At 39.1% G+C, this 12419-nt stretch overlaps 1 protein-coding gene across 8 annotated transcripts in view; it reads right to left on the reverse strand.

The window, feature by feature from the left end:
* Positions 1-1732: 1732 nt before the first annotated feature.
* GNPTAB (N-acetylglucosamine-1-phosphate transferase subunits alpha and beta) overlaps positions 1733-12419 on the reverse strand; it is a 69829-nt gene continuing 59142 nt past the window's right edge. For 6 of the 8 annotated variants that reach the window (XM_037879498.2, XM_043541785.1, XM_037879492.2 and 3 more), the window contains 4 exons: positions 11747-11845; positions 8714-8881; positions 8019-8109; positions 1733-6600 (listed from right to left, as the gene is read on the reverse strand). In XM_037879498.2, the coding sequence (XP_037735426.1) occupies positions 6523-6600; positions 8019-8109; positions 8714-8881; positions 11747-11845 (436 nt within the window). In that variant the 3' untranslated portion in view covers positions 1733-6522. The remainder of the gene's footprint in view (positions 6601-8018; positions 8110-8713; positions 8882-11746; positions 11846-12419) is intronic. The other 2 variants (XM_043541796.1, XM_037879509.2) reach the window with 1 other exon arrangement.

Here is a 12419-nt window from a genome sequence, read left to right on the forward strand (position 1 = left end):
TCCCCCCCCAGCCCAACCTGTCCATCCCCCCTCTGCTCCCCCCACAGCCCAGCCTCTCCACCCACATCCACCCTGCTCCCCTCACAGCCCAGCCTCTCCACGCACCCCCCACATCCACCCTCCTCCCCCCACAGCCCAGCCTCTCCACGCACCCCCCACATCCACCCTGCTCCCTTCACAGCCCAGCCTCTCCATACACCCCCCACATCCACCCTGCTCCCCCCACAGCCCAACCTGTCCATCTCCCCCCCCCCCGCTCCCCCCACAGCCCAGCCTCTCCACCACCCCCCCATCCACCCGGCTCCCCTCACAGCCCAGCCTCTCCACGCACCCCCCACATCCACCCTGCTCCCCTTACAGCCCAGCCTCTCCGCCACCCCCCCATCCACCCTGCTCCCCTTACAGCCCAGCCTCTCCACCACCACCCCATCCACCCTGCTCCCCTCACAGCCCAGCCTCTCCACACACCCCCCACATCCACCCTGCTCCCCCCACAGCCCAGCCTCTCCACACACCCCCCACATCCCAGCCTGTCCAACCCCCCCGATCCCGCCACCCACATCCACCCTGATCCCATCACAGCCCAGTCTCATCCATCTGCCCCACGCTCAGATCCCCCACAGCCCAGCCTCTCCACCCTCCCTCCACATCCACCCTGATCCCCTCAGAGCCCAGCCTGTCCATCCCCCATGATCCCCATAGCCCAGTCTCTCCATCGCCCCCACATCCACCTTAATCCCCTCAGAGCCCAACCTCTCCATCCCCATCCACCGACCCCTTCAGAGCCCAGCCTGTCCATCCCCCCACATCCACCCTGATCCCCCATAGTCCAGTTTCTCAATCCCCACCACACACCTCAAAGCCCAGCTTCTCCTCTCCCCCCACCACCACCCAGATAAGCAGTACTGAACCCCTCCCTCTTTTACCACAAACCTCCACAGTCATCAGCTCTAAACCAATTGGAGCAGGACAAAAACAACAGTAAGTGCCTTCCCTGCCCTAGCACAGAAACCTGGTCTCCCTCAACCCCCACTGGGCCACGCTCACTTTAGTGCTTAGAGGAGCTTTCACAATATAGTTTTGTCTCCCATAGCCAGTCACTCCTCCCTCTTCCCCCAAAAGGCAAATCCTGGTGCTTCACCCCCCACCTGTGCCCTGTGTGCTCCAGCACATTGACTCACTCAAAGAACCTGGGTAAAGGGACTGAATAGCCCCCAAATCCTGTCTGATTCACGTACACCAGCTCCTGGTCAATACGTGTGTCTCCCCATGGGTACCTACATCCACCCACCCCAACACCACAGACCCTTTCACTCACCACAAGCTCTCATCTCCAGGCACCTATGCATCCACTTCTCCACTCATACGTATTCACCCACCCTCTCAAGTATCCACATACATTTCACACACAGGGACCAAACCCACCTTCATGTATTCACATACATTTCACACACAGGGACCAAACCCATCTTCATTATCCTCCATGGGGTGTTTCTGCTTTCTGTGTTCAACAAAGTTCTGACCAATACTTGCCTTCTGCCACTGCTGTACATTGTGCTGGGCAATGGATGTTTGCCACCATCAATCTAAGAGGTGGCTGAATTTCAGAAGTAGTAAATATAATGTATACGGTAAATGTAAATTAATAGAAAAGATAGACTCCTTTCCTTGAAGGTCTAGAAAAGACACACCAAGCAAATACAGAACAAGACGATACACTAGTAGACACTAATCAACATCCAGAAATGTTTTATTGTACAATGCAACCATGCATAATTAATTTTGTAATAGCTTGAATTAGAAATGAATAAAAATAAGTATGTGATGTAAGTAGTTGAAGATCAACCAAGTGCAAAAATGGGATTTTAGTTATTCAGACAACTGAGAAGTTGGAAATCACAGTAAAAATAACAGGAAGAAGGATGATGTAACTTTTACAAAGGGAACTGTCAAAAACAGACATTTGTGGAGGACGCTGCATGGCACAAGTTTCTCTAAGTCCAAAAACGCTGCTCACATTTTTTTCTTTTACAGATGCATATTCTTTGGAAGATTAAGACCTTGTCTACACTGGGAGTTATTTTGGAATAGCTACTGCAGAGTATTCTGTGCAATAGCTATGCCCATCAAGTTCACAGTGTATAAAATCCTGAAGATTCAGTCCTTTCAGCAGTCCATGCATTCTTCAAGACAGGTTCACATCCTCTAACACACTCTGCAATTTACTAAATCAGGGGTGGCCAACCTGTGGCTCCAAAACTACATGCGGCTCCTTGTATAGGCACCAACTCCAGGGCTAGAGCTACAAGCGCCAACTTTCCAATGTGCTGGGGGATGCTCACTGCTCAACCCCTGGCTCTGCCCCCACTCCACCCCTTCCCACCCCCTCCCTGAGCCTACCATGCCCTCACTCCTCTCCCCCTCACCCCAGCCTCCTGCATGCCACAAAACAGCTGATCAGGAGGTGTGGGGAGGCGCTGATCAGGGGGCCTGCTGGTGGGCAGGAGGCACTGGGAGCTGGGGGGGAGATGATGGGAGGCTGCTGACGTATTACTGTGGCTCTCTGGCAATGTACATTGGTAAATTCTGGCTCCTTCTCAGGCTCAGGTTGGCCACCCCTGTACTAAATAATAAGAATTTTCCTGGTTCCAGTGTCACTCTTTTTACTGGTGACATGAAATAAGAGAGTGCTCTTGCACAAATTTAGTTCCTTTTAGCGTCTTACTAGGTGTTACAGCTAATAAGGACATTATATTTTAGAAAGCCTGACAGGATCTTCAAGTTAACGGTTCTAAAACAATGACTATGTTAAATATCTAAAAACCCATGAAAGAAAGAAGAAAATGAGATTATCTTGTTTCTAGAGCTCAAGTGTCAGCAGCATTCTTTGCAAAAAACACATTTTTGGATTAACACTTAGGAAAAAAGATATCTGTAAAGTGATATTTCTATAGTTTTCAAACTGATTCAAAACCAGAATAATCAATTTTACAATGATTTTACAAAGGTATTTGAAAATCTACCCTATTTAATATTTAATATTTAATATATTTAATATTTCTTCCTTATTTAATACTTTATTTAACATCTCACTTCCTTAAATGTGGTTTCTAATGGAAACACACAGGACCCAATTTAGGAAGGTACTTAAACACCTGCCTACCATATGAGCCGTCCCTGTGACTTCAATATGATTATTCCTGTGCTCAAATATCTTGCTGAATCAGGGCCTTAGAGCTTGATCTAAAGCTCACAAGACAATTCAAAGACTTCCAGTAACTTACTGGGCTTTGAAACAGGCCCTAAAAAAGGCCCCTTGAGACACTAGGTAATAAAATGTTAAATGTATTAATACTTTGCTAAGGGTGAATAAGGAAAAGAGCTGACATCAAAATATTTTAAATGTAAACAATATTTTTAAAATGTGATTTATTTATAGATAATTTTTCAATTTTACTAATAATTTACTTGCTCTGTTCCAAAGGCACTCACAAAGACAGTCTATCTCAGTATATTGAAATGGTATCTATCCTAGTTCTGTGAGAACATTTGTGCGGATGCAAGGGTTCACCCACACAGAGCTCCTTGCTGGACTGAGGCCTTAATAGCCTATTGTACAGTCATTTTTTAGCTTTATACTAGCAAATGTTACATTAATGTTCATGGTCAAATTGTTTGACGTCTCATATCTGAAGATTTATTTTTTGCCTCAAGTGACTCCTTGCTGACAAAGTTATGGACGACAGCCAAAAAACCCCTCAGCTAGAAGGTTATGACATGCATTTTACTACTTATGGACCAAATGCTAGAGACCATCTTTTTTGTTACAGTAAAAGTAATCCTCAACAGGTGATATTCACTAATTTTACTGCTGAAGAAAGTGATGCAATTAAGAGGATCAAAAGCTTTAAATGTAGCAAAGTTTTGAAAGTCCTTTCTCTCTGGACTTTAATATTGTTTCACATGCTAATTTCAGCATAAAATTTTCCTTTGATTTTAAGATCTATTGTATTTGAAACAGGTCACTTCAAAAGTAAATGTTTTTTAAATAAGATGACAAGATATGACCTTTGGGGCAAAAATGATATGAGTAAGCTGTCAGCTGCTGGCAGACATTATAGTGGTAGCATATTTCTGATATCCTGATTTATGAAGTGGCGATCATCATATGGCTCAGAACAATCATATTGCTTGTAACAACCATATTGAACAGAAAATTCCAGAAAGTAATTTAAGATTTTATTTCTCTCAAATCATGTAATGAATCTATATGCTTCATCATCTGAATATGATCTCAATGAAGTTTTCACCTCTCCCAATTATTTTATCTAGCTACATTACAATTATGTAAAAAATTCTAAAAAGTGAGCAAAAAGATAAAATATATTGTCAAGAACTTTTTATTTATCATTTGATTTCTACTCTCTGCTCTTTAACCTCATAGAAGATTAGAAATATCACTTCACTAGTTTTGTCCTTTCCAATTTATGAAATATTGGGGTAATATTTTCCTCCTACACCCAGTTTTTTTCAGCTCTGCTTCCTTTCCTTCTTTTTGATATCACTGTCACAGACATTGACACAGATCTGGAAATAAATTTTGTCAGTTAATTTATGCTCTGTCTGCTGGCTGGCTGGCTATTGGTGCAATAAAACGAAATAATATGAACCTAGTTTTCAAAAGTGTTTGCTTAAACTGCAGAAATGAATGGACATCCGTGCACTGACATGCCATCTGTATATGGAAATTCATGGTTTGCACATGTAACTTAGCCAAAAGTTTTGAAAAACTGGCCCTGTAGTTATTTTTCTTTAAATCATTTCTTGTACTCAAGTACTTTAAAAAAAAAAAATACAGTGCAGAATACTAAAACAATTTTAAGGTAGATCAAATTTTGGACTTAATCTACTTGATAGTGAGTGTCTTTTTGAAATAAAAAGTTTTAAAAATATAACTTTATTTCATCCTGGCTTTCCTGTAATTTCATTTGTTCAAGTATTCTACCATCCTTGACACTTTTGCCAAAATAGAAGACTTTGACAACTGAAAGTAGGGCAGATACAAACTGCTCATTTTATATGCTGTGTGTTTACTTTAGTATGTCACAGCATATTAAATACATCTGAGATCTTCTAGTATGAAATTCTAAAAAGAAAAATACAAATGCTTATATTTTAAAATGTTTAAAAATTAGATTCTATTTGGTTTAATAATCGGCATATGCCCTGGATAATATGAAAACAAATTAGAGTTACCTTTGAATATTTCTAATGACAAGCAAAGTCTACGGGAATAATAGGTGCGAGTAATTTACTAAATTGGATGTATTTTCTTTTCCTCTAGAGCAAAAACAGAATAAACCAAAATAACTTCATTGTTTATCACAAGACTTTAGTTACTTTTAAAACAAACCGAATATCTTACAGCACACAATGTATTGTATACTTCATACTCCAATTATAAAATAATTAGTGAAGTGATTTTAGAAGACTACTGTTAATAACTATGATTGCAAGTACTCTGTCAAAAATATCTGCTTGAAAAAAGTGTCTCAGTATTGTCTCCCCCTTAAAAATCTTGCTATCCTGACACTGGTCTGAAAGTATGACAGGATTGCCCGTGCTTGTCCAAATTTTAAAACATTAATGCTTCATATGAGAATATAATTACCAAATTCAGAAATGAAACATCGCTCTAATACAATGCAACATTAAAACAATATATTACTCATTCATATGGTGAGGCACTTTTGCTCATATATTTACAATGCTTGTAAAATAATAACATCCTAATCACTTTTACTTGACTGTAGCTCTCTCTTTGTAATTAGGCCTACAAACAATACCACAGTATTCCTGGCAATTTAATGAATTAGGTGAGAAATAAAATCTTTAAAATAATAGTAGTTTGATTCTTGATGATATCATTAGGATATGTATCATCCAATTCCTCATTAGAGACCACCAATTTGAGGTTGCATTGTTGCTATAGTTAAACAATGTAAATGTCATTAAATGTAGACTATATCTAATTGGGAAATTAAGCAATTATCCTCTGTTTTACTTCTAAAACTGGAAAAGCAGCATCAACACAATGTATTGATTAATTCAGCAATCTGCAAAATGCTTTGGAATGCAAGGTCAGGGATATCTTTCTAGTTAATCCTGAACAGTTAAACTTTCCAACATTTTACTTAGTTGGCAAAGTCCACTGCTTTAAATGCAGTTAGGTTCATTTCAGTAACCCTTTTTATAAAAAGGATAACATATCCGTGAGCTAATGCTTATAGAGTAAAACCAGTTGAGAACTGCCAATGCCCACTCCTTCTAACTTCCCCCCGTCTCATAACTTCAGGAGCTTGGGTGTTACACGCAGCGCCATGAAGGCTATAAATTATGGATATTTGACTTTTTTTCTTCATGTCAGACTAGCTAAATGTTACATCATAAAGACACTTCTCCAGTAACAATTTTAAATGCTTATTACATCTTGAGGTAGACTGATTTCGAAGCAAAGCTCTTCTACACCTTGATTCGCTCATGACCGACTTCCTTTTGGACCCTCCTCCTCGGAAAAAGCTTTCGTTTAAGTGCAATTAGCTGAAAAGTTAAAAAAATAATTAATATTTAGTTCTCCCAAGCATCAAAGGGGAACAGGTCATCAAATTTTCTTCCCACAAACCCCGTAAAACCTTGACCATTTCATAGCAATCAAGTATAAAAGACTATACGCTCAATTTTTTCACTACACAAGAGGAAGGGAGCAATTACTCAAACTCTCTTCTATTAGGCTTAGATGTCTCTATTAGATTTGTCAATGACGCTGGAACAATAGTGAGTGATTATTTCCAAGACTTATAAATATACTAAATATGAAAGTGCATATTTTAACTAGCTTAATAAAATAACTGGGCACAATTAATTACAAGAGGATTACCACAAATCTGTCTGTACTTAAATATAAAATTTAGAGCTTTAGTCCTTTCACTAAATTAATTATACCTTCAAAGCCAAGTTTTTATACAGCAGGAGTTTCCAGTAGCTAAAAAAGCTGCAAACTGGGAGAGTTGGGGAGGGGCAGCACACACAAGAGCTGTAGGTGACTTTTTTTTATAGGACTAAATAAAAATATAATGGGCAAGTTTTCAAAAATCACACTCTCCTCATCAGATCATGGAAAGAGTGAACAAGATTAACATAGCAGCATAGAACAGATACACAGGAAAAGAAATTGGACAACAGCATGGTTCATTTATTTTTTTCCATCAAATACAAACACTACAATAGAAATAAGGTTTATCAACAGGAAACATAACAGGCAAACATAATTTTCAGTGATAAGTTTGTTATCTAAGGCCCTGATCATGCAAACAAAAATATGTGATTAGTTCCACTGACTATGTTTGAGTTCAAAGGGACTACCCATGTGCATAAAATAATTCTCATGCCTAAGAGTTTGGCGAACTGGAGACATTTTCTTTTGGGACCTAGTCCAAAGTCCACTGAAGTCAACAGGAGTCTTTCTAATGACTTCTTCAGTGAGCTTTGGATCAGATGCTTTCTGCCCTAAGTTGGATACTGTCTGGACCAGCTGATCAGTATTTAATCAGTTTTTCCTAGTGTTATCTTACTTTGCTTTTGATTCATAGAAATATTTACAGGCTAGGATTTTCAAAAGTGACTGGTGATTTTGAGGACCCGAACTGACACACCCTAAATGGACCTGATTTTCAAAAGGTGCTCAGCACCCACCCTTTGAAAGTCAGGATCCTTTAAGGACTCGCAAGTAAGTCACCTGAAAAATGAGGCACCCCATAATCACGAATCACTTCTGAAAACTTTGGTTAAGGTGTCTTCCTTCCTTTATTGTTCCAAAACTTCTTTACTACATGTGTTTTATATGCCACGAAACAGTACTTCAGCTATTGCTCAAAACCCCTAAAAAAATTAATTCATTTTATAGAGACGACACTGTATACTACTAAAGTTGTGTATTTGGATGAAATTGTAACTTTTACCTGTTCAGCAAAAAATGAGATGACCGTAAACACAATCAATGTCACTAACACACAATGAGTCCAAAATTTTAGCTTGTCTCTGTATGCTCTCCTGTACAAAAATGGAAACAGAGTTTTATATATTAATGTTTGTACCTTTGCACTGACATATCATAAAGTTCCTAACATTCCATTGAGTAAAAATATCCAGATAAAGAGAAAAAAATATGCACTATTTTGTAACAATTTACCCCTATATAACTTGGTTTAAAAAGCAAAATGGTTATTTGTAAGATACATCATAAGGTCTGCACATATTTATCATAACAACTCTTTTCGGTTCCAGTGAACTGTTTTAGTAGCATGCTGGAACAGCTCTTGGGCCCACTCCACAGTATATAGTTTCAAATGTAAGGCCACTGTGTTTAAACATGGTTTAAACTCAATTGTAGCTAAAGCTGGATTTCTAACAGCATTTCATCATGCTCTAAACCAAGTGTTTTTCAACACTGGGTTGTCAGAATGTGGTAAAGGGTCACGTGTGAGGCCTGCGGAGGGGGAAATTCGGGGGAGAGCAGCAATGTGGAAGGCCCTGGGGAGGCAGCTGCAGAGCCTGTCCAGCACTCACCCCTCAGCAGCTGCTCTATACATTGAGTTAGATGCTGATACAACACAATAGCTCACACAGAATGTGGAAGAGAATCTGTAAAATTTACCATTCCTGAAGCTCATGCATATGAAGGAAGCGGTTCCGATATTCTCTTGGCAGCTCAAACTGAGACGGTATGGGAAACATTGATTCATAAAAATCCCGAAGCACTGCCTTCACTGTCTGAGCATCCTTATGATTGTGATCAATGTTGTCATTTAGGCAAACAAATTTTCTAGAAAAATGAAGAGTCAATGTTAGGATATTTCTTTTAGTATGATAACAAAGCTATTTGCAAACTGTATTTTTGGTGGATATAAATATACTTGAATACAGGTAACAGCACTCCTTATCTTTGCATTATCTGATTAATTTTCCAGGTGTTAGGAGTCAAGGCCTTCCTCATCCACTGAGCACGTAGGGTGGCAAGAAGTCCCAATATCTGTTGTACCTAACAACATATTACATTTGCATCTGTCCTGTACCATGTGTCTATGTGCACCACTGCCCTCTAATGAAATTAATAGCAGATGTTTAAGAGTGAGTCATCTCACAGCCCTCTGTTGATTATAAAGATCACAGAGAACAGAAGCCCCAAATTACACCACTAGCAAGATAGTTTCATGGGTCACTTGTAATTCATGTTATTTTCTCAATATTATAAATGATAGATTGATTTGCATTGTATTAGGTGCTGCAGCACAATACTAATAGTTAAACCATTTATATTGCATTTTTCAGAGGCTCTCATGTGAAGCAATGGAAGGTAACAGTTTTACTGAGGGCAAAATTTGGCCCGAATAACCTTTACTGGTGATGACGACACATAAGCCAGACAGAACATAACTTGACTTATAGACCCCAGGCTGAGCTTAAAGGTTTGGTAGTCAGAAAAAACTCCCACACTTTTACTGGTAAACTGTGTAACTCAAAATCTCATCTCTCTCACCAACAGAAGTTGGTCCAGTAAAAGATATTACCTCACACACCTTGTCTCTAGAATGTATACGAAAATCACCAATAAACCAGGATCCCCACAATGCCTCTTGTATAGAGTCCAAACAGAAAGACATTGAGATCTAGGTAGTGCGATTTGTTGTAACTGAAGCAGCATATAGTCTGCCTGACAGCTGTGTATCCTTGGCCACTCTGAGGTGGTGTTTGGCAGCAAAATGCCCTTTCCTACATATGGGCAAGGTTTTGTGCCCTATTTATATTGCAAGACAAAAGAGCCTTACTTTTTCCCCAGAGAAAGAAATCATATCTGGTAACATATGCCTGGTAACTGCTAACCTTTGTGAAGAAATGGGCTCAGTCAGCTGCTGTACAGTATAATGTGTCCTTTCAAATAGCGGAGAAAATAATATTTTGCATGTATTTAGCACCTGGCCTTCCAAAAGATCTAAAAATGGTTCACTAGCTACCTATGTAAAGCTTAACTGTCACCATGCTACTCTCTCTGGGGTGAAGGACACAGTCTACCTAGATCTTTATATTCTGCCCATTACCTTAGAAACTGTGTGGCAACCAGGACAACTGGCACACATTGCTCTACACAACAGTGTGCAGAAGAGAGATTTTGTCTTAGTAGAATTAAGTAAATCAAATGGATATTTAATATCCAACAAGATCAGAAAGCACCTCTGTTTTCAAGGTTTTGTCCAACAGACTGTCGGACAGCAAACAATGGAATTTTATTCATTTTCTTCACAAGATGGAAGGACTAGTTCAATTCTTTCAGGATTTGAAAGGGCAGGTCCAATAGTTCTGGGTATTCCAAAACTGATGCCTAGACCACAAAGCTCTCCCTTGCTTGGAACACTTTGTGAAAACCTTTTACATGGATCAGTAAATAAGCAAAAAATAATACTCTGAAGTCATCAGATGAAAAGCACTGGATAAGGCTTTACAAAGTTGGGTAGGTATTATCACATTTTACACCTGAGGAAAGAAGGACAAGGAGAAGTTAAGTGAGTTGCCCAAGCTCCCACACTGAATCAGTGGACAAGCTGCGACTACAACTCAATTCTTTTGACTCCGCATATCCTACTCTAATATAGAATGCTGTCTGCAAGTTACTCCAGAAGTGTAAGAGCAAAGGGGGAACTCTAGGTTAAGATTCAACATTTCTGTTTTCTTTCCACTCCTTGCAGAGTTAACTATAATTGAAGGTATGTCTACACAGCGAGCAGCAACCCGTAACAGGGACTCTCAGAGTGCGGGCTCACAAGGCTCATGCTATGGTGCTACAAATAACTGAGTACACGTTGCGGCTCCGGCTGGAGTTTGGGCTTTGAAGCCCATCTTCCTCTCTAGGCTTCAGAGTCCAAGCTCCAGCCAGAGCTGCAGCATCTACATAGCTATTTGTATTGCCATAGTGCAAGCCTGAGTCTGTCAACCAGGGCTCAGAGACTTGCTGCCACAGGCTGTGTAGAAATATCCTTAGACGGTGGGTAGGTGGGGCAGAACATTTGACACTATATACAAAGTAAATCAGCATGCTGATTTGGTAACAAAGGATCTTTCAAAAATGTTTAGACAAATGCCTACATACTGTAATATTCAGTGTCTTCCAATGTTTCATATATCATTTAAATATTATATGTACAAAACAGATCACAAAGTGGCCAATTCTTTAAAGCCTGTGATATGATGTTTGTGATCTGTAGAATCCTATTTAAGATTAAACTCTCAGCAGCAGCTGCTGAAGTTTTCTGCAAATTTCCAATGGTTTTATAAATATAAAAATTTAGCAATGGTTAATGAAAAAGTCAGATACACAAGTTATTCTGCATGACGGCATGAAAGTTCTTCACAATTTTCATCATGTTTTCTAGAATATTCAACACTTCTAGTTCATTACAAATATGAAAATTATGTGGCAGAAAAAGTATGGAGTGAAAATAAGTTGCAGTGCTAGTGACAGAATAGTTTTTATTTATGATTAAGACTGCAACCTGATGTTTAAAAAGTAATTTTTACTCACAATTGCCTTACACCTAATAAATATTAGTAAAAGCACCCTATAAAATGAGATGTTTGAAGCTATCTCAAGGGAAAATAAAGCAATCTCAAAACATAGAAAACAATTAATGTGTACCTGGGATTTTTTCTTATATCATCTAGCTGGCCAACTACATGAGAAACGTTGGTGCGGATCATTTTGAAAGCAATTTCTTCTTCTCCCATGATTTCAAACCTTAGTATTATTAAAACAATTTTTAGATTAGCATAACAGCATGAGTCAGGCATTACAAACATGACATTCTACAAATTAAATGTCTTATTGCTGCACTGCTCTACATCTGATTGTCCTTCCCTCCCGCCCAGATTTTAATTGTTTAAAATTTGGTTCATCTCTCAACATATTTACTCAAGGAAGCTAACTCACTACAACTGGTGCTCTTACACAAAATCTCTTTTCTGTACATTTTAAAAAAAATTGTTATTAACCTGTTGGAAAATTAAGACCTGAATTCTCATACTCACATTGGTTAACTAGTGGTCTCAAAGGAAGAACGTTAATGAGACTTCCTGTAAACTATGTAAGCCTCTACTATTTACAAAGTATGCTTTATTATGTTTGTATCACATATTCTTAAAACCAATCTCTCTCAATCCCTCCCCTGCCCCTTCACTCCCCACTCTGAAAGTCTGAAGGGAAAAAAAAAGAAGTATTTTAATTAGGAGGACTATAATTAGGATTAGGATAAAACTCTAATCTTACGACCAATTCCTGAAAAGATTCACACATCTGTTTAACTTGACAAAGG

This window comes from Chelonia mydas, chromosome 1, assembly GCF_015237465.2.
Source record: "Chelonia mydas isolate rCheMyd1 chromosome 1, rCheMyd1.pri.v2, whole genome shotgun sequence".
Taxonomy (NCBI): Eukaryota; Metazoa; Chordata; order Testudines; family Cheloniidae; genus Chelonia; species Chelonia mydas.